Source organism: Sus scrofa, chromosome 7 (assembly GCF_054392235.1).
Source record: "Sus scrofa isolate SSC_HxYL_T2T_F1_AM1 chromosome 7, Sscrofa_HxYL_maternal_Yorkshire_Landrace_v2.0, whole genome shotgun sequence".
In the NCBI taxonomy this organism is placed as follows: Eukaryota; Metazoa; Chordata; class Mammalia; order Artiodactyla; family Suidae; genus Sus; species Sus scrofa.
Window position 1 is genome coordinate 123,749,452 of NC_139389.1, and position 26,922 is coordinate 123,776,373.

The 26,922-nt window shown below is 40.5% G+C and overlaps 1 protein-coding gene across 12 annotated transcripts in view; it reads right to left on the reverse strand.

The window, feature by feature from the left end:
- Positions 1–26,922, reverse strand: part of RPS6KA5 (ribosomal protein S6 kinase A5) — a 191,758-nt gene that overhangs the window by 97,365 nt on the left and 67,471 nt on the right. For all 12 annotated transcript variants that reach the window (XM_084970040.1, XM_084970035.1, XM_084970033.1 and 9 more), the window contains one exon: positions 12,794–13,012. Coding sequence is in view for 6 of the 12 variants with exons in the window: in XM_084970033.1 (XP_084826159.1) it covers positions 12,794–13,012 (219 nt within the window). In the remaining 6 variants the exon portion in view is untranslated. The remainder of the gene's footprint in view (positions 1–12,793; positions 13,013–26,922) is intronic.

The window sequence follows — 26,922 nt, forward strand, 5'->3', positions numbered from 1 at the left end:
AAAGACCAAAAAAAAAAAAAAAAAAGATTTAAGTTTGGGCCAAACATATAATAAGCACTTATGAAAAAATGACTATTAATGACTATTAATATCTATAGACATCAGCTATAATTTATAAAACTGAAAAATAATTCCATGTTTAATTATAATGATTTTGAAATAAAATTCAAATTTATGGTGTCTTGGTTTATTTGTTCTTTCAATGTGAGCATAATTTCAAGGCTTATAAATCTTTAACATATATTCCTACAAAGTACTACAGGGTCTAATTAGTTTTAGTCAGCATTAAGCAAGAGAGAAATTTCCTTAACTGATATTTTAGGGCAATCCTCATGTTTTGAAATGGCAAAGATATCTGGTTTTTATTCAAGTACAAATAAACTGCTTTTAAAGATTTTTATGTGACAGTAGTTGGAGCGCCAGATGAAGCACTCCGATGTTGTGTTTCTAAGAAGCATAAAAATAACACAGAAATCACACAAATAATGGGAAAACTCAAAATCACAAAATATCTCCCACTGCTTTAACACACACTGCCATCCTCTCTAAATCCTGCATGTCCCATCTTCTCTTCTTCCTTTCACAGCAAAAGTTCTTTGAAGAGTGGTTTACGCATCTGATCAGACTGTGCTTACCCTCTGTGCACTTCCCATTGTCTCTATAACAAAGTACTACAGACATGGTGGCTTAAAACAAGACAAATACATCATTTTATGTTGTGGTTAATAGAAGTGTGCGGTGGATGTCACTTGCTAAAACCGAGGTGTGAGCAGAGCTGCGTGTATTCTGGAGGTTCTAGAGGAAATCTGTTTCCCTGCCTCTTTCCAGCTTCAAGAGGCTGTCCACGTTCCTTGGCTCATGGCCTCTTCCTCCACCTTCTAAGCCAGGAGTGGCGGTTGACTCACTTCGAGCACTGCATCACTCTAACCTCTTCTGTAGCCTCATCTCCACCTGACCCTCCTCTTCTGCCTCCTTCTTCCACTTTTAGAGACCCCTGTGCTCATACTGGGCCCACCCAGACGATCCAGGACCATCCCCCTGTTTCCAAGTCAGCTGACTAACAACTTTAATTTCATCTGCAACTTTCTCTTAATTTGTTTGTCATGTAACCTAAGATGCTCACAAGTTCTGCAGATCAGAATGTCAGCATCTTTGGGTGGCTGCTACTATGCCCACCACAGCCTCTACTCAGTCCTGAACACACTGCAGTACAACTTCCATCTCTGTAATACAGACACAGTCTGAGGTTTAAAACAACCTCGTGATGCTACAGTAAACAGATACTTTCTCTTCTTGAAATATTCTCTCTTGGTTTGCAAAGCACAGCTGAAAGGTCAAGAAACGTGAGGACTGCAAGTATCCACTCACAGTGAGATGAGCAAAAGAACCATCCCTGTGGGTCCAGCCCAAAGTGAGTTCCCCCAAATGGCTGGGTTAAAGCCACTTAATTTAGGGTGGTTTGTTATGCAGAAAAGGCGAGTGGATACACCAGTAACCTGTAGATCATGCTTGTAACCAAGAGACTTGCTCAAGATCACACAGCTGCTAAGTCAAGATCACAATCCAGGTCCATTTGACTCTGGAATCTAAAGGCCGTGCAGGAGCTGACTTTACTACCCTGTATTCACATTCACACGCACTGTCTTCAGGCTCCACAGACACTGGGGGAAGCCCTGTGCCTGCAGCGTTCATCCCCAGGCCCTCCTGTGGCTCCTCCGACTTTCATTTTTCCTCTTGTTATATTTTAAATGCCAATTCTCAGGAAGGTCTTTTCTAATAACCTAAGACTTGACTTAGGTCTTTTTACGAGTAACCTCTACTTATATCAAAGGAAATAACCTTATGTACAAATTTGTTTAATGTCTGTCCCCCTTTTAGATTACAAGGCCCTGAGGACAAGAATCTTGTATGGGTTCTTGCAACTATTACCCAAGCATCTGGCACATGGTAAATAGGCGAGAATTTGTAGCATGAATGAAGAATTCTGGAATTGACAGTATCTTGATGCAGTTCAACCACTGTATCAAAGGGGTCAATAGCCATGATTCCTCTAGGAAACCTACACAAGCAGCCTGGAGAATCTGTAGCCACATACCAACTCTCAGATGAGCCATCATTTATTCTACTTTCAAGTCCTGCAAGCCTCCTGTGCTTCTAAATTGGTTCAATATTAGGCCCCTGGACGGTGGGGAAAAGACTTCACTCAAAAGTCTGAGTCACGTTTATGCCTAGAGAAACAAGTTAGAATGTGCAAGACTTCTACCAAGGGGCAGTGATTCTAGTGCCGTGACACATTAACGTGTTCTTTAGAAGATAATTTAAAATTGCACTGTTACAATGCCAGATTCCTTATTATTCCCTTTTTTTAATTTTTATTTATTTTTTTTTTTATTTTCCCACTGTACAGCAAGGGGGTCAGGTTATCCTTACATGTATACATTACAATTACATTTTTCCCCCACCCTTTCTTCTGTTGCAACATGAGTATCTAGACAAAGTTCTCAATGCTATTCCCCCTTTTTTTAAAAAAGGTCTTTTTCTCTCTTTTACTAGAATGCTATTTCTTTAATTTAGTTCAGCCTTTTTTTCCTATTAGGGGTGCAACTTATGTCTCATTTCAAGGACACTTAACTGATACAGATATTTAACAACGGCAAGCAGATTTTGTTTTATGGTAAGGTGACCCCACCCTCAATCACATTTCCGTCTTGGATTTAGGATAGCACCTGTGTGTTTGTGTGTCTGCTTGTCTCTGTATGTGAGTAAGAAGACAGGCAGAAACTGGAGGAGGGAGAAATAGCCTTTGGACAAGCAAATTTATTTTTTAAAACAATGAATTAATCTTAAGAATTTGAACTGAAGCTCTCTACAAAATTTCCAGGATCCTAGAAACTCCGAAGATAAAATTATGAATATAGTTTTGACAATATCTCATGGGGCTATCATTCACAATACTGTACTGTGAAAGCTGCTAAGAGAGTACATCTTAAAAGTTATCTTCACAAGGAAAAAAAAAACTGTGGGGTGATGGACCTTAACTGATTGTGGTAATCATTTCACAGTATATACATTTATCAAAGCATTATGTTGGGTACTTTTAACGTAATGTTACATGTCAATGACAACTCAGTAAGATTACAAAAAATATGTAATAACCTATATGGAAAAAGAATCTAAAAAGGAACACAGATACGTGTAACTGGTTTACTTTGCTGTGCACCTGAAATGAACACAACTAAACGCCAATAAAAGTCAACTAAACGCCAATAAAATTTATTTGAAAATATATATAGATATATCTTATGAGATTAATATTAACAAACAGCATTTGCTTTCAATCAAAATGACTACTTTTGAAGAACAATAATTATTTACATTTCAAAACCAAAAAACAATTAGGTCTTCAAAGTCACCTAGAAGCATCTGCAACAACTTTTTCCACTCCTACTATTAACATCACCGTGGAGACGCCACACTGCGAGAGCATTAAGAACACAGAACAAATTCACTTTGTTGAGAAGGAGCATGTTTTTAGTTGGTAGAGGACAGTTCCAACTGCTCAAGACCTCTGCACATCTGACTTGACTTCATGTTGAGCCACAGACCTCTCTGCTGGTTGAAACTGATGCGCTTCTATTAACAGAGAAACTGAAACCCACCAGAGGTACTGAGCCCCAGAAGCCTTAGAGTTATCACTGAAAATTAAAGAAACTACCTCATAGCACAATTTTCCATTGAGGATGCAAAAGGGAACCATGGAAGGGTTTTTAAGGCTGTGCCTTGTTTATACAACTTCATGCAGATCAGCTGCTAAGGCAGAGAGTAGTAGCAGGTGACTGGTGGAAAAATAAAAGATAAAGCTAAATCCTACATCTCCTGCTTTCAAAGAACGATTCCCTGTTCTGCTTTCACTCTCCAAACACTTACTTATGTCTAGTGATGCTCTCCTTGACCTCTGGTCCTCTAGCCTTTTTATCTCAAAGTCTCTTATGCAGAACTTCTCGGTTTCATACTTCTTACGACGGCAGCTTCGAAAGAGCTGGCTGTCGTTATTCCGTATCTCCCCATAATTCAGGATCTACCCCCCATCAAGCCCTGTTCCTTGGTCTTATTTTTTTTCCTACAAATTTTTCTCGTCCTTCAGATACACCTCATGTACATCAATCCCACACATTCTGGTTCTCATCTCCGCCTACTTGTCCTCCTCCAGACCACCTAAATCTTTCTCGATTGCTCCTTTTTCTTGTCTCGTATCTCAAGGACGGTCTTAACATGATGAACCACACAGTCTTGAAACGAATTTCTTTTTTATGTCATGCCAGAGTCATCTCACATTTGTTTTTTCTTCTGGTTTTTGCTCCACATTCTGATAGCACTCTTTGTGAATGCATTCTGGCACATCAAAATCATGATAAAGTTCCGACTAAGACACACCTATTTATCAGGGCTGTGAATTAGTCATATTTACTTTGAAGCATGGGTGGTCCTTCAGTTTCTGGTTTGCTGTACACTGTAGACTGCAAGGATCATGAACCATTCTAATTGTTAGATACTCAGCAGGTATCCTCCCCTCTGCAATTTCTGAGATGAAATTAATGCTGGAAAGTGAAACTTTAATGTTTTAAATACCTTTTAGCTCATGGTGAAAGGATGACTCATGACAGAACTGTCTGCAAGGCAGGGGTGGCATTCATTATTGAGAATGCTCCTTGGCACCACCTTTATAAATACCTCTCTGATTTGCTTCTTCAGTGTCTTATGAATTCTACTGATTAATCTGACACTTGATATAGTCATAGATCAGCTGGTGTTTTGACAAAATTACTACTAACAGAGATCAGAGAACACCACAAGGAAAATTGTTTTTTAGAGATTATTTTCCACATCGAATTCCTTTCCACTGACAGCTGAAATGAATACAAGTTTTAAAAGCAAGCGAGAGGCAGACAGAGCACGCAGATGAAAACATTTTTATATTTCTTGTTGTAAACACGCAGTGGTACAGGAAAATTATTAAAAAGAGGTACGCTCTCTGTATTACAAGATTTAGAAAGGCTGAAAAATACATAGAGAAGAAAACTCATCAGGCCTATATGATGCCATTAGAAATAAATTACAACAAAACCTAAAAAGATGTTAATGATACAGAATTAAAAGGAAAAAAAACCAGAGCTGTGACTTAAACACATGGGTTTATTCTAGAGTCAACAAATCACAGCCCAGAAACCCAATCTAGTCCCTGCCACCAGCGTCCGATTTAGAGGAGAGCAGAAACAACACGAATGGAGAGGAGGCAATTACAAGGAAACAAAGCACGCCGCAGGAAACAGTCACACATCCTCAGTTCTGACAGAAAGCTATATTCCACATCTGGCAAATGTCAAAGGTAGGCATCTGTCAAGATAATACCAACATTATAATAATCTTATCATTTGGAGAAGCCTGTGCCAAGCCGGCAAATTTTATCCCAAAGGAACAAGCCCAGTCAAGAAATCTCCAGTGAGCCATGAATCCTGGTAGGAGCATGATGAGACCCAGACCTGAATCTCCACATCTGCTCCTCAAACATCTTAGAGGACAGCAAGAATGGCTATAAACCGCCGTGACCTACTCCTTCAGCCCAACTTGGAGCCTAAGAAAACCCATACGCACCAAACAGTACGCTGTGAGTAGGTTAAGGAAGAAAAGAGCAGGGCACAAGCACCCACGGGAAGGTAAGAAAACACAGTGAGAAAGCAAGAGATAAATCAATGTACAAAAATTAAGAGCGCTTGGCTAGATGATGTGGCGGAAGAGAAGGCTTCATTTACAACCGCAACAGAGGATGGGATACCTAAGACTAACGGAAGAAATGATGTTAGGAGGAAATTGATAAAACACTCTTGAAAGTGTTAGGATTTGATTTCCAACATAGGAGAAGACATACCATGTTCTTGAACAGGGATAACCAATATCAAAAAAATGTCAATTCTCCCTAAATTATTTTTTATATTTAAAACAATCACCACAAAAAACCAACCCTAACAAGTTTTCCCCTCCAGATAGTATGAAAAAAAGAATGCAAATATATGTATGACTGGATCACTATGCTGTACAGCAGAAATGGACACACCACTCTAAATCAACTAACAAAAATAAAATTCAAAAAACAGACAATTTGATTCTCAAGTTCATGTTGAAAATAAGCAAACATGATGCGCTTCCAAAAAGCTCTGAAAAATAAGAGAAATGAAAGATAAAGGGGGAAGGGGTCTAGACTTGCCAGATATTAAAACATACTGTAAAACTCTGGTAAACGAAAACGGTGGTAATGAGTCAACCTCACAAACAAGTTGGCCAGTCAGTCCTGCAACCAACCTGAACATATAGGAGGATTTAAAAAATAAAAAAGGCAGCACCTCAAGTCAGTGTAAACTTGGACTTTTTACCATATGGTGTTTAGAAAACTCCATGTGGATGTTCTTCATGCAAAAAATAAAACTGTGCAAGTACTGAAAAAACAACCACTGGTGAATTCCTTTATAACCTCAGCAGTTGAGGAGATCTTTCTAAACATGACTTAAAATTCATAAGCCATAAAGATTATTTTTAAATAAATACTACTACATATAAACTTAAAATTTTTACATGGTTCTATCACAAATGATTAATCTCTCAGAACACCTAGAAAATTGGGAAGAGAAAAATAGGCAAAGGGGACAAATAGACAATTCTCTATTTGTGAGATACATGAGCTTTTAAACATACTGAAAGATGTTTAACTGCACTAAAATTTGCATATTAACTCTACACCGACACACGATTCCCCATCTATGAGATGGCAGATATCCAGAAATTTGAGAATTTATGCTCTGCACTCTAATACTGTGCTGCTGGGAGTGTAAAATGGTACAACCCCTATGGAAAGGTATACACAGGAAATTACAAAAATTATGGATCAAGCAATCTTCCTACCGGAATCAAGCCTATTTTTCCTAAGCAAATGGAAATGACATGTGCAAGTTCTACCCTGACTCAGCAAAATGAAAGGCTGGAAATGACCCAAGGATCCAGTCATAGATATGCTATGGTTAGGTATGCTACGGAATGAAGTGGAATACTATGCAGGGATGAAAAAGAATGGGGAGGATCTTTATGAACTGATACAGAGTAAACCCTAGGATACACTGTGAAGTGAAAAGAAGAAAAGTCAGAATGGTACACAGAGCAGGCTACCTCTGGTTATGACTGATGACAGGTGACTTCAAAACACAGCACAACTGGAGTTAGCTCTTTCACTTCTTACTTTGAATACTGACAATTAAAGGGAATGTATCTTGCCTTTCCATTAGAAGCTATACCTAGGGTAACCAAAAATTAAAGTGGATGAGAGAAAGCCATACTTTACAAAAGAACACCGACTAATAAATATAGAAGAAATGGCAAATTCAGAAAAATCACTATTTTGCAACTCATAATGAACTAGCTGATTTAAGCAAAGAATTATGAAGTGTTAAATGTTAAAACCATACAGTGTCAAAACGTCACACAGATTTTATTTTCACTTCTAAGGGAAAAAACATAACTCTATTATAAAGGAATCAGATTGTCATCTCTGTAATTTAGTCTTAGTGTTACTAACAACCAGATAATAGATTTCTCCTGATGCGATATAATATGAAATATGCCACATCACCTATGGTGTGTCCCTGCTAAAACACTTAATGTCACTCTATTCAGACTTTAGCTCTAAGTTCTCAGATGCCAGAATTCAGCAGAGAAATAAGCTAAAGACACTACAAAATACTTTTTCAGACCAATAAGCCAAGGATATAAAAAGGGAATGTTCCAGACTAAGAAACTTCAGGGATGGAACAACCATGGAAGTGTTCCTGGTTTGGGCAAATCAGCTATAAAGGATATTATGTGATAACGAGTGAGACATGAATGAACTTGTGTGGTAGATGGCCACGAATTCTTTGTAGTTACATTATTAAGAAGTGAAATCTAGGAGTTCCCATCGTGGCGCAGCAGAAGCAAATCCAACTGGGAACCATGAGGTTGCGGGTTCGATCCCTGGCCTTGCTCAGTGGGTTAAGGATCCGGCGTGGCCGTGAGCTGTGGTGAAGAAGTGAAATCTATTGAGGATGTGGAGCAAAGGGAACCTGGTGTGCTTTTTGTGGGAATGTAAATTGGCGCAGCCATGATGGAAAACAGTATGGAGGTTCCTTAAAAAAACGAATACAGAACTTTCACAACCTTGCAACTCCACTTCTGGGTATTTACCTGAAGAAAACAAAAACACTGACTTGAAAAGATACGGGCATCCCCATGTTCACTGTAGCATTTATTACAACAGGCAACATACGTTAACAACCTAAGTGTCCATCAGTGTGAATGAATGAATGAAGAAAGAAAATGTGGGGTGTGTGTATGTGTGCATGTATGTATATAAGACGGAACATCATTCAGCCATTTGCGACAAAACGTGCACCTTGAGGGCATGATGCCAAGTGAAATAAGTCAGACAAAGACAAATATCCATGATGTCACTTATAAGTGGATTCTAAAACAAACCAACGCACCAAGCTCAGAGACAGAGAACAGACCGGTGGTTGCCACAGGCAGGGGCTGGGGCGCTGGGCAAAACGGGTAGAGTCAAAAGACACAAATTTCAGCTGTAAAATTAAGAAGTTACGGGCATGTAACGTAGAGCATGGTGACTATTATGAGTAATACTGGACTCTGCAAATCTGAAAGTTGCTAAGGGGGAAATCTTCAACGATCTCATCACGACAAAAAAAATTTGGTAACTACGTAAGGGGGTGTGTGTTAGCTAGACTTACCGTGGTGATCACTCTGCAATATACACAGATATCAAATCATCAGGGTGCACGCCTGCAACTAATATACTGCTTTAAGTCAATTATACCTCAATTAAGAAAATCTTAAAAAAAAAAAAAGACACAAGAAGAAGTGATGCCTAGTTCCCTACTCATTCAATCTGGGCTGGTCTTGTGTTACAAGTGAGGCTGTGTGAATTGCAGAGCTGGCCTCAGAAGGCCTTGCAACCTCTGCCTTTGCCTCTTGGCTGTCTTCGGGAGTTACCCTGAGACGTCCATGAAATGAAGAAGCCTGTCTACGACACCAGAGGATGAAAGGAAAAGAGCGGTGTCCCAGCCAACAGCAGCACCAACTTTCAGATAAGTGAAAGCATCTTAGCCCTTCAAGCCTGGCCAACTCTCCAGCTGACCACCAGATGAACAAGCCCAGGCTAAATCAGCAGGGATCTGCCCAGCCAACCCATAGAATCATGAGAAATTAAACCACTGTTTAAGCAATAAAATTTTAGAATGGTTTGTTATACAGCAATAAAAAACATGTATCACTGGATATTAAATGAAATGAAAATTTATTAACCAGGAAAGGTAGACATCATTAACTGGGGGGAAAAAAAAAGCTAGTTACAAATCCTACACACAGGACAACATTACTTTGATAAAACACACACGCATCCAGACACACAGACAGATCTAAAAGGATAGAGAGATATGTGCATAAGAAACTCCGGGAGTTCCCGTCGTGGTGCAGTGGTTAACGAATCTGACTAGTAACCATGAGGTTGCGGGTTCGGTCCCTGCCCTTGCTCAGTGGGTTAATGATCCGGCGTTGCCGTGAGCTGCGGTGTAGGTCGCAGACGCGGCTCAGATCCCGAGTTGCTGTGGCTCTGGCGTAGGCCGGTGGCTACAGCTCTGATTCCACCCCTAGCCTGGGAACCTCCATATGCTGCTGGAGCGGCCCAAGAAATAGCAAAAGGACAAAAAAAAAAAAAAAAAAAAAAAAAAAGAAAAGAAAAAAAAGAAACTCCAGGAAATGAAAATATTTTTTTTTCTTATTTTTGTTTTCCTATGTGCATATATATGCTTTTGTAGTAACAAAGCAGTTGTTAAAAAGAGCACATTTTTAAAAAGGTCTATGGTATTAACTTATTCATCAGACTAAAAGATCAGGTGGATCCTGAGAAGTTTGACACGTAGATTCTTTTTTCTAACCTTATGACAGTACACAAAAACCAAAGTTGGTTAATAAGCCTTTAAAGACAGTTTATGGGTGAAATCATCTCCCCCAGATTCATATACTGAAGTCTTAACCCCCAATACCTCAGAATGTGACTGTTTTGGGGTTTAGGGCCAATTAATTTATTACGTTATTAAACATGAGGCAATTAGGGTGGGCTCTAATCCCATCTGACCGGTGTCATTACAAAAGAAGAGGAAATTTGAACCGAAAAAGCAACACCGGGGATGTGACTGCACAGAACGACCACGTGAAAAGGCAGCAAGAGGGCAGCCACCTGCAAGCCAAGGAGAAAGGCTTAGAACAGACCCTTTCCTTACGGCCCTCAGGGGAAACCCAGCCTGCTGGCACCCCAGTTTGGGACTTCCAGGAGCCAGAACTGTAAAAAAAAAAAAAAAAAAGGAGAGAAGAAAGTTCTGCTATTTAAACCACTCAGTCTGTGATATTTTGTTAGGGCAGCCCTAGCAGACGAGAACGGCATCTGGAGAACTGACCTGGTGTGTGTTCTAAGCACTGCAAACAAAATAACTGAACGTAATTATTTATGTCTTAATAAAATAAAAAACAGTTCATAACAAAATCATGTGCTGGATTTCTGAAAAGTTTTGCCTTTGAAAAGTCTCACAACAGCTACACAACATGCACACAGAGAATGAGGTGAACTTATCTGCGTGGAGAGGAGGGGGAGGGCCTTTCCAAATGCACGGCCTCTCCCAAGAACGAATACGCTCTCGAGTCTACTTTCTCCTCTTAAGCTGGTGCAAGAGATAGGTGTTCTTGCCTTGGTTTGTATTTATTTGTTTGTGGGCCACCAACAAAGAGCAAAAATAATGGAGCATCAACAACAAAAAGGCAACATTATCAAGGGCTACTGTTGTTTAATCAAATACACGCTATTTCACTCATCTACTTATAAGTTAAACTATTATTTACAAAAACTACACCATTTACAATAAAGAATTTTTAAAAGGCTGAGTACAGTTATGGTCAGAGAACAGAAAGCAGGAAAGAGAGAGACAAAAGCTGTGGTGTGGTGGTACAGGGGCCAGGAGTCTGGGTTCTTACTGCTTCTGGTTCCACTAGCTGTACGACCTCAGGCATGTGATTTACTTTTATGAGCTGGTTTATTGTAAAGAGAGATGCCTGGACAAAAGAAGAATCATTTCTCAACTAGTCTTCATGGACTCCCTGAAGCTTCCTGGCAATTCTGGGAGGGAGAAGACCAGAAATAAACTGTAGGGTCTGGTGCCCTGAAGCTCAGATTCAAGCAGTGCTACTCTATTCCATTTGTTTTCCATTTGAATGTTTGTGTTTTCACTTGATGGAAGGGTTCCCTGCTAAAGATGTTGAAACCATTATGTTGAAATGCTTTGTCCCTACAACCTTCTGGGTAAAAATACGGAAGGAATATGCACTTAAAAATCAGTAAATATGCCCTTAAAAATCAGCTGAGCAGACATCCACAGGAGGCAGAAAGAAGGGCTGGAACAATGAGCAGATGTTGACATTAGTGGGGAGCAGGGACTCTGACGGGACAGGAGAGACTGTGGTCTGTGTACTTCAAAGACGCGGGCTGGCTGGTTGACGGCAAGCACTGCAAAATGAGCCTAACATGTAACTTCATTACTCGAAAGTGAATGCAATTTTAAGCATCATTAATAAAAGTATAATTTCCAAAATGAGAGCATTCAATAATGCTGCCACATAATATATATACACACTATTTCACACTATTCCATATATACTAAAACACCTGTTTGTAACACCAATAGTCAGACCTGAGTTCCAACTTCATTCTCAAGCTTATCCCACGTGTGGGACTGCAGGAAATGCAGCTTCCAGAACCTTCAACATCTCTAAATGAGGGGACCCCGGTGGAGGTGTGGTGGTTATGATACTATGGGTAATGCCCAGCATGGCGCTGGCATACTGAAGGCACTCAAGAAATAGCTTACTGAGCCCTATGTGAAATTCTATCTCACCTAAGCCTCAGAATAGATCAATCAATAGGGGACTGCACTATATAAATGCAAATTCCAAGAAGAATGGGATGAAAATTGCAACAGAACAAATACGGTGGCAGAGTTTAACACCAGAAGCACTGCCATTTACTTCTAGTAGGAACAGAAAATGGCACAAGTTTTCTGCAAAGTAATCTGGGAATATCCAGAGGATGTTTCAAAGTCCATACACAAGGATCCAAGACTATCTGGCAAAGGAAGGGATTCAGAAAGTATCTGTGGGTAGAATGAGAGTGATCGAGGGGTTGACTGGTTAGTGGGTTATCTCCATTAAACGCAGGTTTTTCACCAGAAAAGCAAAGCATCGCTAAGCACAGAAATCCTTTCTTTCCTTTTTATTTTCCCCAGTTACTGATTTCCATCCATATCCACTTGTAGTCCCAAAGCTGCATATTCCTAAGAACCCCTAAAGCAGAAAGTGGGGCCCACTTCACCTTTCAGCTCCTCACACTGGAATGGAAGATAGCACCTTAGCGACGCAAGTGTTTAAGATGAATAAAGGAGCGTGGACGAGAAGAACGTAAATTCCTTCAGGGTGGGACATCCCAAATCCAGGGCGATCATGATGTTTGAGGGAACGCCACCACGATGAGAAGAATGCAAGTCAAAGGATTCCGCTTCTTCTCAGGCTGAAGCATGCCGCCCTCCGAGTGCATTACAACTCAAGACCCGCGTTTCTGTAAGAAGTCCACAGTCTGACGACAACGGACACTTACCTAAAATGAGATGAAGTTTGGTTTCTGTCTGGAAAGCATAGTGCAGCGTCACCAAAAACGGCGACTGTCGGATGTGCTCCAGGACCTGTCGTTCCGTCCTCGTGTGCTCCGTGGTTTTGGCCTTTTGAACTATGGTTGCCTTTTTCAAAACTTTCATGGCGTACAGCTTTCCGGCATCGTGACCACTTATTTTACGAACCAGAAATACTTTTCCATAAGCTGAAGATGAAAGAAATAAAAAGAGTTAAAAGGCTACACAGGCAGAGCGGTAACTGCGTGCAAGCTGAGAAGTTAACAACGCACAAAAGAAGATTCTTTGAATGGAAAAGGATCCTTACAGCTGTTTCCAACAGTTCTTTGATAGATTTCTCCAATTTTATGCCCGATATGTTTCCGGGTCTAACCTTCAGTTTTTACAGACCTAACCGCTGCTGACAAAGTTATGCTTTCACTCTTGTACTGTTATTCTCCCCTCAGTATTTTTAGCTGTAGGAAACTAGCTGTTATTATGGTCAATTAACCACAATCCAATTCTGGAACAACTAGGACATTTTAGACATCAGATGAAAACCTCTAGGTTTTGCTACCGTTGTAAACAAATGAAAACAGTTCTTAGCAAGAATCTCATTCGCACATTTAAGTCAAGTACCTCTCTACTTGTCTAAAAAGCCTAAAGCAACATAAGCTGACATTACATAAACAAGAGAGACCTTCAGATGTAAAAGACACTAAACTGCAAGCAATAGCAACAGAAGCCCCTCTACATCTCTGGGCAGTAATTCATGTTGCCACATTTTCCCTAAGAAAGGGCTTGAATCCAAGCAGAACCCGTGGACTTTCTGTGTCCCCCATGTCTCCTTTTTTAGGGAATAAATTCAGCCTCCATGACCTTCCCTGAGTTTCAAAGGACAGGTTCAAACAGGTACTAATCAGGGAAGGGAGGGGATGCAAAGACCAGGGAGAAGCCCTCAAGAGACAATAGCGCAGCTTTGGGGCAGGATTCTCGAGGAATATAGATAACAGTATCTTTGAGTTCTTCTGCTCAACTAGCCCCCACCCAGACAAATGGAAGATGTTAATGAAGCATCCTTTATCCTGGAAAGAAGACCACCAGACCCCTGAACACCAGCTTTGAGAACAATGCAAGCTTGCCTCTACCCTGATTCTTATCTGCGACCCTATCTCCCACTCCCCAAACTATAAAACCACCTCCTAATCCCTTCCAAAGAGGGCATGGTCTTTAAGGCATTGGCGTGTTGGGGCCTCCTTTGCCTGGCAAAGCAAGAAAGCTATCTTTTTCTCCTTCACCCAAAACTCTTGTCTCTGCATTTCTCTTAGGCAACAGCGGACAGAGGCCGAGTTTCAGCAACAAGCTAAATCAGGCAAATCCTGTGTACAGTGCCGCTCCCCAAGGTGAAGGCATTGGGGTCATATGCCGTATGGATACTGTGCCCAGAGCAGGAATCTGTGCTTACTTTCCTAGAAAACGGGGGCGAGAACAGCAAGAGTGGGAGGAAGGCGGAGGAGGAAGGCAGGTCAAAACACTGAGAGGAGGGGTAGGTCCCAATTCATCCCCACGAGGTATAAAGCCTCTTCCCTTTTCCAAAGGCAAACACCTCCTGGGATGGCTGAGCCCAGGCCCACTTCTGAAGTTAAGAGCTTGCATCAGACGGTTCTGGAGTATGGCTGGGTCCTGACCCAGACCCCAGCTTCCACAGACTCGGCCCACAGCCCAGTATTGAGCACATAATTCTATACTAATCCACCCCCTGGAAGAAGACGGCTTTAAGAGAAGGGTTCTTGGACTCTGATGTTATTCAGTTCAGTACTTCAGGAAGGAAATTAGTGCTGCCGCTTGATATACAATGGTACTGATACTCGTGAGGAAGGAGAGAAGTAACACCTAAGTAACCACTGGCTACGCAGGCTCTGTGCTCCACAAATTGCACGTGTTGATTCACGGAATCCTCAGAATAGCCAATCAAGTTGGTACTTTTAGTAATGCCATTTTGCAGATGAGGAAACAGGTTCACAATACTTTAGGAACTGGCCAGGAGATTTGGGTAAAAAGTGGTAGAACTGATTCAAATGCAAGCAGCATGATTCCAGGGACCACACACTTAACCATAAACGATTTTTTTTTTTTAAAAGAGAGACAGATTCTTCATGAATACTAGAAATTGGATGTCCTGGATCTTAATAAAATCAACCCCAAAAGCACACTGAACACATTCTGGAATACAGAAAAGGCTTCACAAAAAGTTTGTGTCTTATCTCACGGTAAATAACACAACTACAGATTGAGATTTTAGCAAGGTGGAAGTGAACCAAAAAAGACAATGACAACTTTTAGAAACTAACAAATTAGCCTAAAGCATAAAAATGAAAAAAAGTGAATCCATTCAGAAGCAGAGGAATGAAGCTGGACAACATGCTAATGAAGTGTTCCTTCCCCAGAGTGAGGCGCTATATAAACTCGGGAGAAAGTCTAGTCCTCTACACATATGGAATTTTTGCGTCTCCTGCAGTCACGTGGCACCTGCTCTGAGTTCCTGTTTTCTGAGAATCCCATCTCCTTAGAAACTATGCCATCCATCAATCTCCGACCAGTAAAATCTTTCTACAGCATCATCGAAGGATGGCCATGAGCTTCTTCCGAGCGCTCATGTGTGTCTTTCAGCCCCAGTGCTGACCCTGTGGCAGACAGACCACAGGGTGTGAGCAGCTAAGAGCTGAGTAATGTCAGGCACTTTAGACATAGATTAACTCATTTGATTCTTATAACATCCCACTGCGGAAGGGGGGAGAATGACCTCTACTTTCCAGAAGAGGAAACTGGAGCGTAGAAGAGGTGGGTCGCTTGTCCAAGGTCACACCTGCCCCAGGGGTCTGACTCCTGCGCCCACCCTCGCATTGGAGAATAATCCCATAGGCAAGTAAACAAGGAATCAGACATCAAACATGTGTCACCACATAGGGGAGGCGTTGTTGTAATGGCAGAACAGACACAGCGCTACTACTTTCAAGAGGACAAGGTTCTGTAAAGCGGCCCATTTTATTGATGGGGATCTAAATATTAATGTTCCCTACCTTGAGTAGGAACAAGCCTTTCCATTAACATTCACCTGTCAGTCCTTCTATACCTTCTGGACTTACAAAAAAGAATAACTTAAAAATATTTTAAAATATCATCATGTCATCTCATGGAAGCAAAAGTTCCTTATTCCTTAAATCAATCTAAAAGTAAATGACTTTAGGGAGTTTCCACTGTGGCTCAGTGGGTTAAGAATACAACACATTGTCCATGACGATGCAGGTTTGATCCCTGGCCTCGATCAGTGGGCCAAGAATTCGGCGTTGCTGCAAACTTCAGGGTAGGCCATGGATGTGGCTCAGATCCTACATTGCTGTGGCTGTGCTGTAAGCGTGCAGCGGCAGCTCTGATTCAAGCCCTAGCCCAGGAACTTCCATATGCCACAGGTGTAGCCGTACAAAGAAAATAAATAAATAAGTAAAAGTAAATGACTTTAAAACCTTGTATCACTAGAAGACTCCCTTGATGTGCTCTGATTTTGTAAATACTTTTTTCGTTGACTCTTTTCCCTGTTACTTCAAAAAATGTCATTTTTTACCCCAAATAAATGTGAGGGAGAATAAGATGTTAATGTGTGGGGTCAAATAATACAAACTTTTCCTTTCTTGCCATGTTATACACTGTTTGGTCAAATAATAAAACCATCCTCCTTGCCATTTGATGATATCTAGAAGTCTTCCGTAATATAAGCTAAAGACTACATACCCTGCCCTTACCACTATTTTTATCTATCAGGTAAATGTCAGGGGAAAAAGTATGATGAAGCTCACAAATCTTTTGTTTTTACTTTTATAACTGCAATGATTAACCCAAGCTACAGTACTTCTATTATAAGGCAAGCACCAAGAGATGCTTATGTCAATAAAATTCACGGAGTGCCTTACCACGTTCCAAACAAGTCTTTCAGACAAACAAGATCTTGCTCATGAGTGGGCTGCTTAACGAAAACAGAGTTGCCTCTAAATAGTCTCATTTTTTGAAGCACCCATAAGGCTGCTTATCACACTGCAAAGGGGGAAGAAAACACATTTACTGTGGCCAAGACCTGGAAGGAGCCACCTTCCCTGACTGAGCTGCTTTGCAGATTAGAGGGAGAAAGTGAAGTCGTCCTTCTGTCGAACAGCACCATCCAGTCCAGAACCGCCTACGTGTTTCCAGTATTTCAAGAGGGGCCACTGAAATTGGACTTGGTGGCAATTTTCTTTCCTTTTAGTTTGCAACAAGACGAATGATTGACGGCCTTGTAGCGAAGCCAATTCCTGGCTTTCATCCACTACGTAAGCTGATGTTAAAGAATTTCTATTTTCAAAGCATCTTTTGGACACTGCGAAGGCTACCAATGGTGAAAACTCTTTTGGCCCAAAGAGGCAAATCATATTCCTTCTTGCTCAGATGGAGCCCCTAAAATGGATATTTAGCAACACATCTGGGTTTCCTGCTTGGGTAAAAAAGACTAATAAGTTTCATGCTTCATGCTTCAAGCATGACCCTCTCATTTCTGCGTTCACATGCAATGGCTTCCAATGCGCTCCTAGTGAACTTCACAGAAGCCTTGTGCACTGCTCTGAAGCTTATCAATTTCTTCAGAGTCACGGCCTTTCCAAGACACTCTCTTAAGAAATGGAGCAAAAGAGGACATGGAATTTACTGGTTTTCTGGAGGACATGTCTAGCAGCCCTTGAAGTCCTACTTATTTTGAGATTGAGGGAAAGTGAACTCTAAAAATAAGTAACAAGAAGGAGTCATTCCTGGTTTAGCCTGACAAACATCTGTGACCATATGAACGAGGTAAATCTTTCCATTTAAGGCCTTACAGACACTGCTTTGGATGCTGCCACAGACCTGTGTGCTCTTATGGCCAGGCTTCCATTTCTGAAGAGAGAACTGGATTAAGACAAACCCATAAGCTCCTCCAAGGCTGAAGGAAGAATTCCATAGCGTAGGGCAAAAACTACAGATGTCTTATAAAAGTCACTTCCATCCAAACTGAAATGTGGTCTTAACAATCCTATTCTACCTGAAGCAGACAGCACAATGTTGACAAATTTTGTTGACAATGATCTCAATGACTCGATGATGAAGGAAATAATGTAAAATGAGCCAAATGCAATGTCAAGGGGAAAGATGGACCTTCAGGAAAAGAACAGCCTTGGACGAGGTCTCAGTGTGCTTTTCCACAGGTGTGGCTCTCATTCCACTGGCCACAATTATCATTATGAATTGGGTTTTTAGCACTTGCTGTCACAATAAAGAAAAATTAAAATGGACTGAGAGTTTTAAAGCAAGATGACAGTCATACTGTCACGTCAAAAGCCCATGAACAGTTTTGACTACTTTTTCAAGCTAAACAAAAGCAGCCTTCTTGCTGAAAGTTATTTTGAGCATAATTAAACTGATCTTTTTATTTCATTTGTAAAATCAGAATTCCTTAAAAATTTTTAGGAAGTAGCCTTTAATCTTTGCATGAAAATGATAAGAGTAATTTGTTTAAAAATATGTCTTACAGTCTGTAAAAACAATCGATTTTCAATGCCATATAACCAAAAGCAAGGAAAATCTGTGTATATTTACATGTGTTATCCTGGAGAAAAAGATTAAGAACTAGAAAGTCTCTGGTTTAATTCCTTCAGTAGAGCACTTACTCAGGACAGGCAGCTCCCTCTAGGGTCCGAATGCTCAACCACTGTGGGATCACTGTTTTCTGCCACTCAAACAATTATTAATGCTGCTTAAAACTGTATACACTGTACACGCTGCCTACCAGCCATGCCACACTTTAGGTTCATACTGAACGTGGGGCGTAAACTACTGTACTTAAAGGATTGCTTAGGGAGTTCCCGTTGTGGCACAGTGGAAACACATCCGACTGGAACCATGAGGTTGTAGGTTCAATCCCTGGCCTCGCTCAGTGGGTTAAGGATCCGGCATTGCTGTGAGCTGTAGTGTAGACTGCAGACACGGCTCAAATCTGGTGTGGCTGTGGCTGTGACATAGGCTGGCAGCTGTACCTCCCATTAGACTCCTAGCCTGGGAACCTCCATATGCTGCAGGTGTGGCCCTAAAACAAACAAACAAACAAACAAACAAACACACAACTGCTTTAAAAAATATGGCAGAAACTCTCTTAATGACTTCCACTAACTGGTAGGCCCCTCCTGTAAAATACAGCACCCCACACTGATGCCCATAACCAGTTCCCCTGTGTACCGCTGTCCCCATACAGTTCAGCTTTCTGCTTCACACTAGCCTCTTATACTGCCTTACTTGTGTGTGCCTGGGGTATACGTTATTCTTATATAATTTAACTATACATTACATAAACCACTGAAATGTAAATGTGAAAGGAGAAAAATGAGGTTGAAAGCTTTGGAAGAATTTGATAAAGGCAAGAAACTTACCGTCAAAAAGAACTGCTGAAGAATTAGGTGTAGGTGAAACAACTATAAAAGGCTAGGGGGAAAATTGTGAAACTCTAAAAGGATTTTATACTCAGATCACTTCAAACGTGTCTGGTTCTCACTCCACTGTAAAGGATCGGAAACTTAATTCTAGATGATGCATTACAAGTGTGGTTTTATGCAAAACAAACCCCTGTTTAAGAACCCACTCTCAAAAGAGTCTTGTGCCGACAAGCAAAGGCTGGAAAGTGAAGATATGTTTATCTGTTTTAAGTGACAAGCAATACGTTCAAAGCACATATTTATATATCCTTTAAAAATGATTTTCCACTTTAACCAACTTTTTTTGATTAACCACAGGTACCAATCTTGACATATGAGAGAAAGTCCACTAACTAAAGAATCACATTCAGTGCTGCTGGAATTCAATCCTCACTCACCCTTCCAGAATACTGGAATCTTGTTAAAGGGTGACCTGCCATCAACCATACCAGCTATGCCTCCCAGCTTGCTTTCATTCTCAGTCTGGTAAACATACCTTTGGGGTTGTCATCTAAACTGTTGATAAAAATATAAACCTTGTGGCTCAAAATGCCATAAGTACTCTTAAGAAAAGGCGAATGCTTACTACAACCTAAATCATCTGGCTTCTACCCACCTCTTTCCATCTTCCCACCATCCTGTTCACTCACTCCTTCAGACACACAGCCTCTCCTGACTTCCCCGACTAGTACAGTTCCTCTAACTTGATACTCTCATAACACCACACATGCCCTGCCATAGAAATTGTCAGAAACACGAGTTTTCATTTATTTGTGTGACTGCTTTATTGTGTAGCTTTTACTGGACTATAATTTCCACAAAACCATGGACCATGTCTGGTTTTACTCACTTTGTATCCTTAGCAAATCATTCTGGGGCTGGCACACGATGGAAACTCAAAGAACACTGAGTGCATGAAAAGAAGTGAACATGTTAGCAAGCACAGAAAGAGCTCTACAGCATATAGCCAAGGACCCTCTTCTCAGCTGAAGTGCTGATCTAAGGTTGAAGGTGGGTCTTTTGGAAAAGAAACACACAGAGTTCTCATTGTGGCTCAGTGGTAATGAACTCAACTAGTATCCATGAAGATGCAGGTTCGATCCTTGGCCCTGCTCAGTGGGTTAAGGATCCAGCATTGCTACAAGCTATGGTGTAGGTTGCAGATGTGGCTCGGATCTGGCATTGCTGTGGCTGTGGTGCAGGCTGGCAGCTGCAGCTCTGATTTGACTCCTAGCCTGGGAACTTCCATATGGTGTGGGTGTGGCCCTAAAGAAAAGAAAACAAAACAAAACTAAAAAAGAAGGCACAATAAGAACATGGAAGGAACTTCCGTATGCAGCAGATGTGGAAGAAGAAGAACAAGAGGAGGAAGAAGAAGGGGAAGAAAGAAGGAGAAGCAGTGGAAGAAGAGAAGGAGAAAAAGAAACTCACAATGCAGATCCAGAGAACAGAGCTGGAGCTTGCTGACTCTTTCCCTCTGCAGAAGGAACAATGGGCTTTCACTTTTAAGTTGGGTATTAAATGATTCCTGACAACACACGAAGTGAAAAGTGAGCTCAGGAAACTCAGCTGCCACCACTGCAGAAAAGGAAGATATTGCTTTTTAGAGCCGCACCCGTGGCATATGGGCGTTCCCAGGCTAGGGGTCAAATTGGAGCTACAGTTGCCGGCTTACGCCACAGCCGCAGCAATGCGCAGATCCGAGCTGCATTTGCCATCTACACTGGAACTTTAACCCACTGAGCAAGGCCAGGGACTGAACCCACTAGCCAGGGATTGAACCTGCTAGGCAGATTCATTTCTGCTGCACAACAGGAACTCCGGAAAAGGAAGATATCTTAACATCTATAAATGGCCACTGCTTTGTCATCTGCCACAACAACATAAGAACTGATTACAATGCCTGCCCACCTCGCTTTCTCATATGTAATCTCACTAGAGGAAAGAGTTCGATTTTGCCACATGGGACATGTCCAGGGCGCTGATAGTCCATCCACTGGCCTTCCGCTCCATCTTCCCCTGGAAACTTCATTCGCCCACGTCGGCAGCATGAGGAATGGAACCTAAATACTCTATTAGAACGCGAAAGCTCACTGGTCCTGCTCTTGGAACTGGCATCCTTGTTAACAGGCCAGCCACGTGGACGTGGTAAGTACCTCGAGGGTGGTATGTATCAAGCCCCGGTAAGACCACCGTCACTGAACGGATTCTCAGCAACAGCAGCTTCATTTCACTGTGACTGCAGCATAATCAATGCCCAAAAGGCAAACACTCAGGGGGTTCAATGGTGAAGCGGACTAACCGTAATTTGGCACCCTTAAAGACTCATCTGAAATATCTGATTAATTAGACCTCAGAATTGAAAGGAAATATTACTGTTCATCCCTGTAGTTCTCTAAAATCTACCCTGTGTTTCAAGAGAAAGCACCCCACTTGGGCCACAGCAGTAACAAGTTCCATCCAGAAACACACTGCGATAAATTGAGGTTTAGTCCTCTGTGCGCCACTTACTAAAGAGATTACATCAATAAAGTTATGTTTTTTCAAGAGTAGCTCCATATCTTTTGTCAAAGACGCTAGTCTCCTGACATCATTTACCGACCATAATAAAAGAGCCATTTGATAACTTCAGCACTTGTTAAAAGTCTCTCTAGACCAATTTTTTCCAACTGTGGGCGGAGACTCATTAGTGAACGATGACATCAATTAAGTGGGTCCAAACAGCCTCTTAAAACTTAAAAACTAGGAGTTCCCGTCGTGGCGCAGTGGTTAACGAATCCGACTAGGAACCATGAGGTTGCGGGTTCGGTCCCTGCCCTTGCTCAGTGGGTTAACATCTGGCGTTGCCGTGAGCTGTGGTGTAGGTTGCAGACACGGCTCGGATCCCGCGTTGCTGTGGCTCTGGCGTAGGCCGGTGGCTACAGCTCCGATTGGACCCCTAGCCTGGGAACCTCCATATGCCGTGGGAGCGGCCCAAGAAATAGCAACAACAACAACAACAGCAAAAAGACAAAAAAAAAAAAAAAAAAAAAAAAAAACTTAAAAACTAAAAAGGAATTGAATATACTAAAAGCATTTCACAAAACTCCTGTTTCCTCTTTATACACATGCACATGTGTGGGTATGATGTGAATGTAAACAAATCTAAGCGCGGGAGAGAAAAAGAGCAGCACAGAACAATGGTTAAGAACAGACTGCTGCTTGACTGCATGGCTCTGAAGCCTAGATGTGCTGTTTATTAGCTGTGTTACCTTGGGCAAAACAGTTAACACAACTGTGTCTCAGCTTCATCAGTAGGGACAATAATACTTCTTACATCATATGGTCTGGGGATTAAATTAATTAATGTAAGGATCTAGAACAGGGCATGGCAGACAACAAACATTACATAAGTGTTAGTGCAAAAAAGTGTGTGTGTGTGTATCTCTAAATGTCTATACACATAAATACACATACTGAACTGCAATACAAAAATGTACCTCTTTTATCCTATAGGTAATAGTCAAAAACACTTGAAAGCCACTGCTCTAGATGAATTTATATGCCTTTCCTTTAAAAAAAATCAAAGAATTTTCTCTTTACACATCTCTCTTGGTAACCTCAGAGTTAAACTTAGGACCCGATTACAATGGCTATCTCAGACCAGATTTCTATAATTCTATTTCACTTCCCTGCTATCTGGCTTTTACTGTTTTCATTTGTTTGGGGTTTTTTTGTTTGTTTGTTTTTTTAGGTTCCCTATTTTTTTTCTGTCTTTGAAATTGCCCTTAAATCTCTTTTAGAAAATAGAAAATTTTCAAATTTGAAGATTTAAAATAAAATGCACTTGATTTTACATGTTTTTCAAACAGAAGCACTGAATCCTAAATTCCTTAACATGATAACTGAACACTAAATTCCAAATATTAAAAAAATGCATATTTATAAAACAAATTATTGCAACATAACTTTAAAATAAAAGGGGAGAAATTGAGCCATTTAAGCGACCATTTTTAAAAGTCAGCCACTGTTGCTAGGATTTGTAAAATCAAAAAGAAAATGTCTAAGATTAATGAGGTAGACTGACTAAAATAGATTATTTTACAAGGAAAAGCTATGAACTTGAAACACGCTTGATTAAATAAACAGATGCTAAAGGCAAACAAGAGACATAGTAAAAGCACATGAAATCATAGGCAGTAATTTTTATTAAAGAGACAGGCCATTTGTTTTAGGCATAAACATTTACATCCTCTCTAGAAGATATATAACAAAGAGGATCTGCAAGAGACTTAATAAAAGTGCCAGCATTCTAGATTTAATCCAGTTTTAGTCTGTACACTAACCAGGGCCATTTAATTCATTTGCTTAACTACTTTAAATGGTCAAAAACAAGTATGCAACTGAATTAGGACCACAAACCAGTATATCTTATCATGGATGGTGATAGCTTCTAAAAAAAAAAAATTAATATATAAAAAGATTGAAAACAAAAAAAATAGTTACAGGAATGACTCTACTGATTCCATTTATGCATACTATATTAGTTTGAATAATTAAAGACATTGTATATCTTCTCGATCAACACAAAAAATTTTTATTATAGTTGATTTATAATGTATTCATTTCTGCTGTACAGCAAAGTGGTTCAGTTATACATATATATTCATTTCATATTCTTTTCCATCATGGTTTATCACGGGATGTTAAATATAGTTCCTTATGCTACACAGTAGGACTTTATTGTTTACCCATCCTATATACAATCTTTGCATCTGCTAATCTCAAACTCCCAATCCTTCCCTCCCCACTGGCAGCCACAATTCTGTTTCTATATTTTTGAGTCTGTTTCTTTTTCAAAGATGTGTTTATTTGTGTCATATTTTATTTATTTATTTATTTATTTATTTTGTCTTTTGTCTTTTTGTCTGTTGTTGTTGTTGCTGTTGTTGCTATTTCTTGGGCCGCTCCCGCAGCATATGGAGGTTCCCAGGCCAGGGGTTGAATCGGAGCTATAGCCACCGGCCTACGCCAGAGCCACAGCAACGCGGGATCCGAGCTGCGTCTGCGACCTACACCACAGCTCACGGCAACGCCGGATTGTTAACCCACTGAGCAAGGGCAGGGACCGAACCCGCAACCTCATGGTTCCTAGTCGGATTCGTTAACCACTGCGCCACGACGGGAACTCCTGTGTCATATTTTAGATTCCACATATAAGTGATATCATATGGTATTTGTCTTTCTCTCTCTAATATGCAATCTCTAGAAAGCTATGAGAAATCTCATATCTTTCTGATATGAAATCTCTAGAGATTATCTAGTATGATAATCTCTAGGTCCATCCATGTTGCTACAAATGACATTATTTCATTCTTTTTATGGCTGAGTAATATTCCAATGAGTGTGTGTGTGCGTGCGTGCGTGCGTGCGTGTGTTGCATCTTCTTAATCCATTCGTCTGTCAATGGACATTTAGGTTGTCTCCATGTCGAGGCTACTGTAAACAGTGCTGCTATGAACATAATAGGGTTACATATGGATTAGTAACTTTTCGTTTCAGAGAAAGCACTAAAACACCACATGCATTAAGCCAGTTAATAACTGCTTGTGTGTATGTGGCTGTGGCCAAATCCTGACTAACTCCATATGCATGACTCTTATAACCCACAAGCCATTTCTTACCCCTGGTCCCAAATGACTTGAAAACTAAAGATTGTGGTCCAGCAGGAACGAAGAAAAAGCAGCCAAGGAAACCATGTCCTCCTGTGAGGTCTAGACTTGAACTGACTACCCATGGAATGGGACTACCAGAGGATCTTACTAAAAGGAAAATTCAGGAAAACAAGGAAATTCATGAATAATTCTTTGTTTATGTCAACAAACAAGCTTTTGGGGACAAAGGCTTGCCTCCTCACTCCTGCTCCAAAACTTCACAAGGTTGAGGCTGAATCTAGACCCCAGCTTAGACCACAGGTTGCTCAGGCTCTTCCTCTGCCTTGCTACTCTCTCCCCTCCCTCTCTCCTTGACTTATTTCTGCAATAAATCAAGTACACCCAAATTCCTGTCCCAGGATGGTTTACTCCCAGCAAACATGACCTACAACATTATTAGTAATAAGTCAAACTGTATTTACACTAGAGAGACAATGTCAACCAACATCTTCAAATGGAATCATCTTTGGGTTGTGGTCATAAAACATCACAAACATTTAACCGCTAATATTTCCTTAAACACTGTAGGCTTACACTGAAGCATACGGTATAGTGGGTACACACAGATGCAAAACTATAAACTTTTTGAATGACGATTTTGACAATTTAATGAATACATGCTTTTAACAGGACTATTTTAATAGGGATACTTTCCAAACGCCTAAGAGAACTACATGACAAATGATGACTAAGTCATCATACTTTTTAAAAACAGTCTTTACATAACTCAACCAATTTTTATTCCCCTTCATTCCTATTGCCAAAAAGCACCTGTGTCTTTTTAAGTTGCCTAGTGCAATTCTTAGCCCCACCTAGTTGCAAATAAACCAGGAGAAAAAAGAAATGCATCTTATTTTATAAATGAGATGTTTCTGAAAAGTCTGCAGGAAAAAAAAATAAAAATATATACATCTATATTTAAAAGACTGGGAGTTTGGGGTTAGTAGATGCAAACTATTGCATTTGGAGTGGGTAAGTGATGAGATCCTGCTGTATAGCACAGGGAACTATATCCAGTCACTTGTGATGGAACACGATGGAGGATAATGTGAGAAAATGAATGTATATATAGTGTATGTAAGACTGCGTCACTTTGCTGTACAGCAGAAACTGACAGAACACTGTAAATCAACTATAATAGAAAAAAAGTCTTTTAAAATTTTTTAAAAATAAATAAAAGGCTGTCCTGTTGGGGATGATTTTCATAGAGTCTGGGTCCAATGAACAAAGAACTACCAGAGTTAACATTTCAAGGATGGCACTCAAGACCAGGGTAAACAACCCAAGAACAGTCTTTCTACTTGATAGTATTTCCACAGAACAGCTTGCAAGATCTGCTGTTAATTACATGACCCTACCCAGCAAAAAAAAAAAAGTCACATGATAAGGAAAAAGTAACCTTCTTATGAGGGTCTGAGGAAGGCACAAATGGTGCTGCTCATAGACATTATTGGAGGCAAGGCGCTTTGCATTTCTGTACTCTGCCAGCACTCATTTGAAGATTTCATAAACCCAGAAACAAACATTAAATGAAGATCATATTGTTCAACTTACGAGTCTATAAAAGGCTCACTACTCTTTCCCCAGCACCCAAAACATTACTTGCTTCTTAATAAATAAATGTGAATGAATGAATCCCAAAAGCAATGGGAATGAACTGAACGGTTTTATTTATTTTTAATTTTAAATATGTTTATTGGAAACCTGTAGCACACGGGGTTTTTTTGCGGGGGGAGCAGCAACAGGGAGAGAGAGAGAAATGGAAGCAAAATAATGCTCACTAGACCAAGGGAAGGCAAAAAAAGGAATAGTACAAATCAAAAATAGCTATAAACAGGGTACTCATTTTATTGGAATACAGTTGCTTTACAATGTGTTATTTAGGTATACACCAAAGTGACT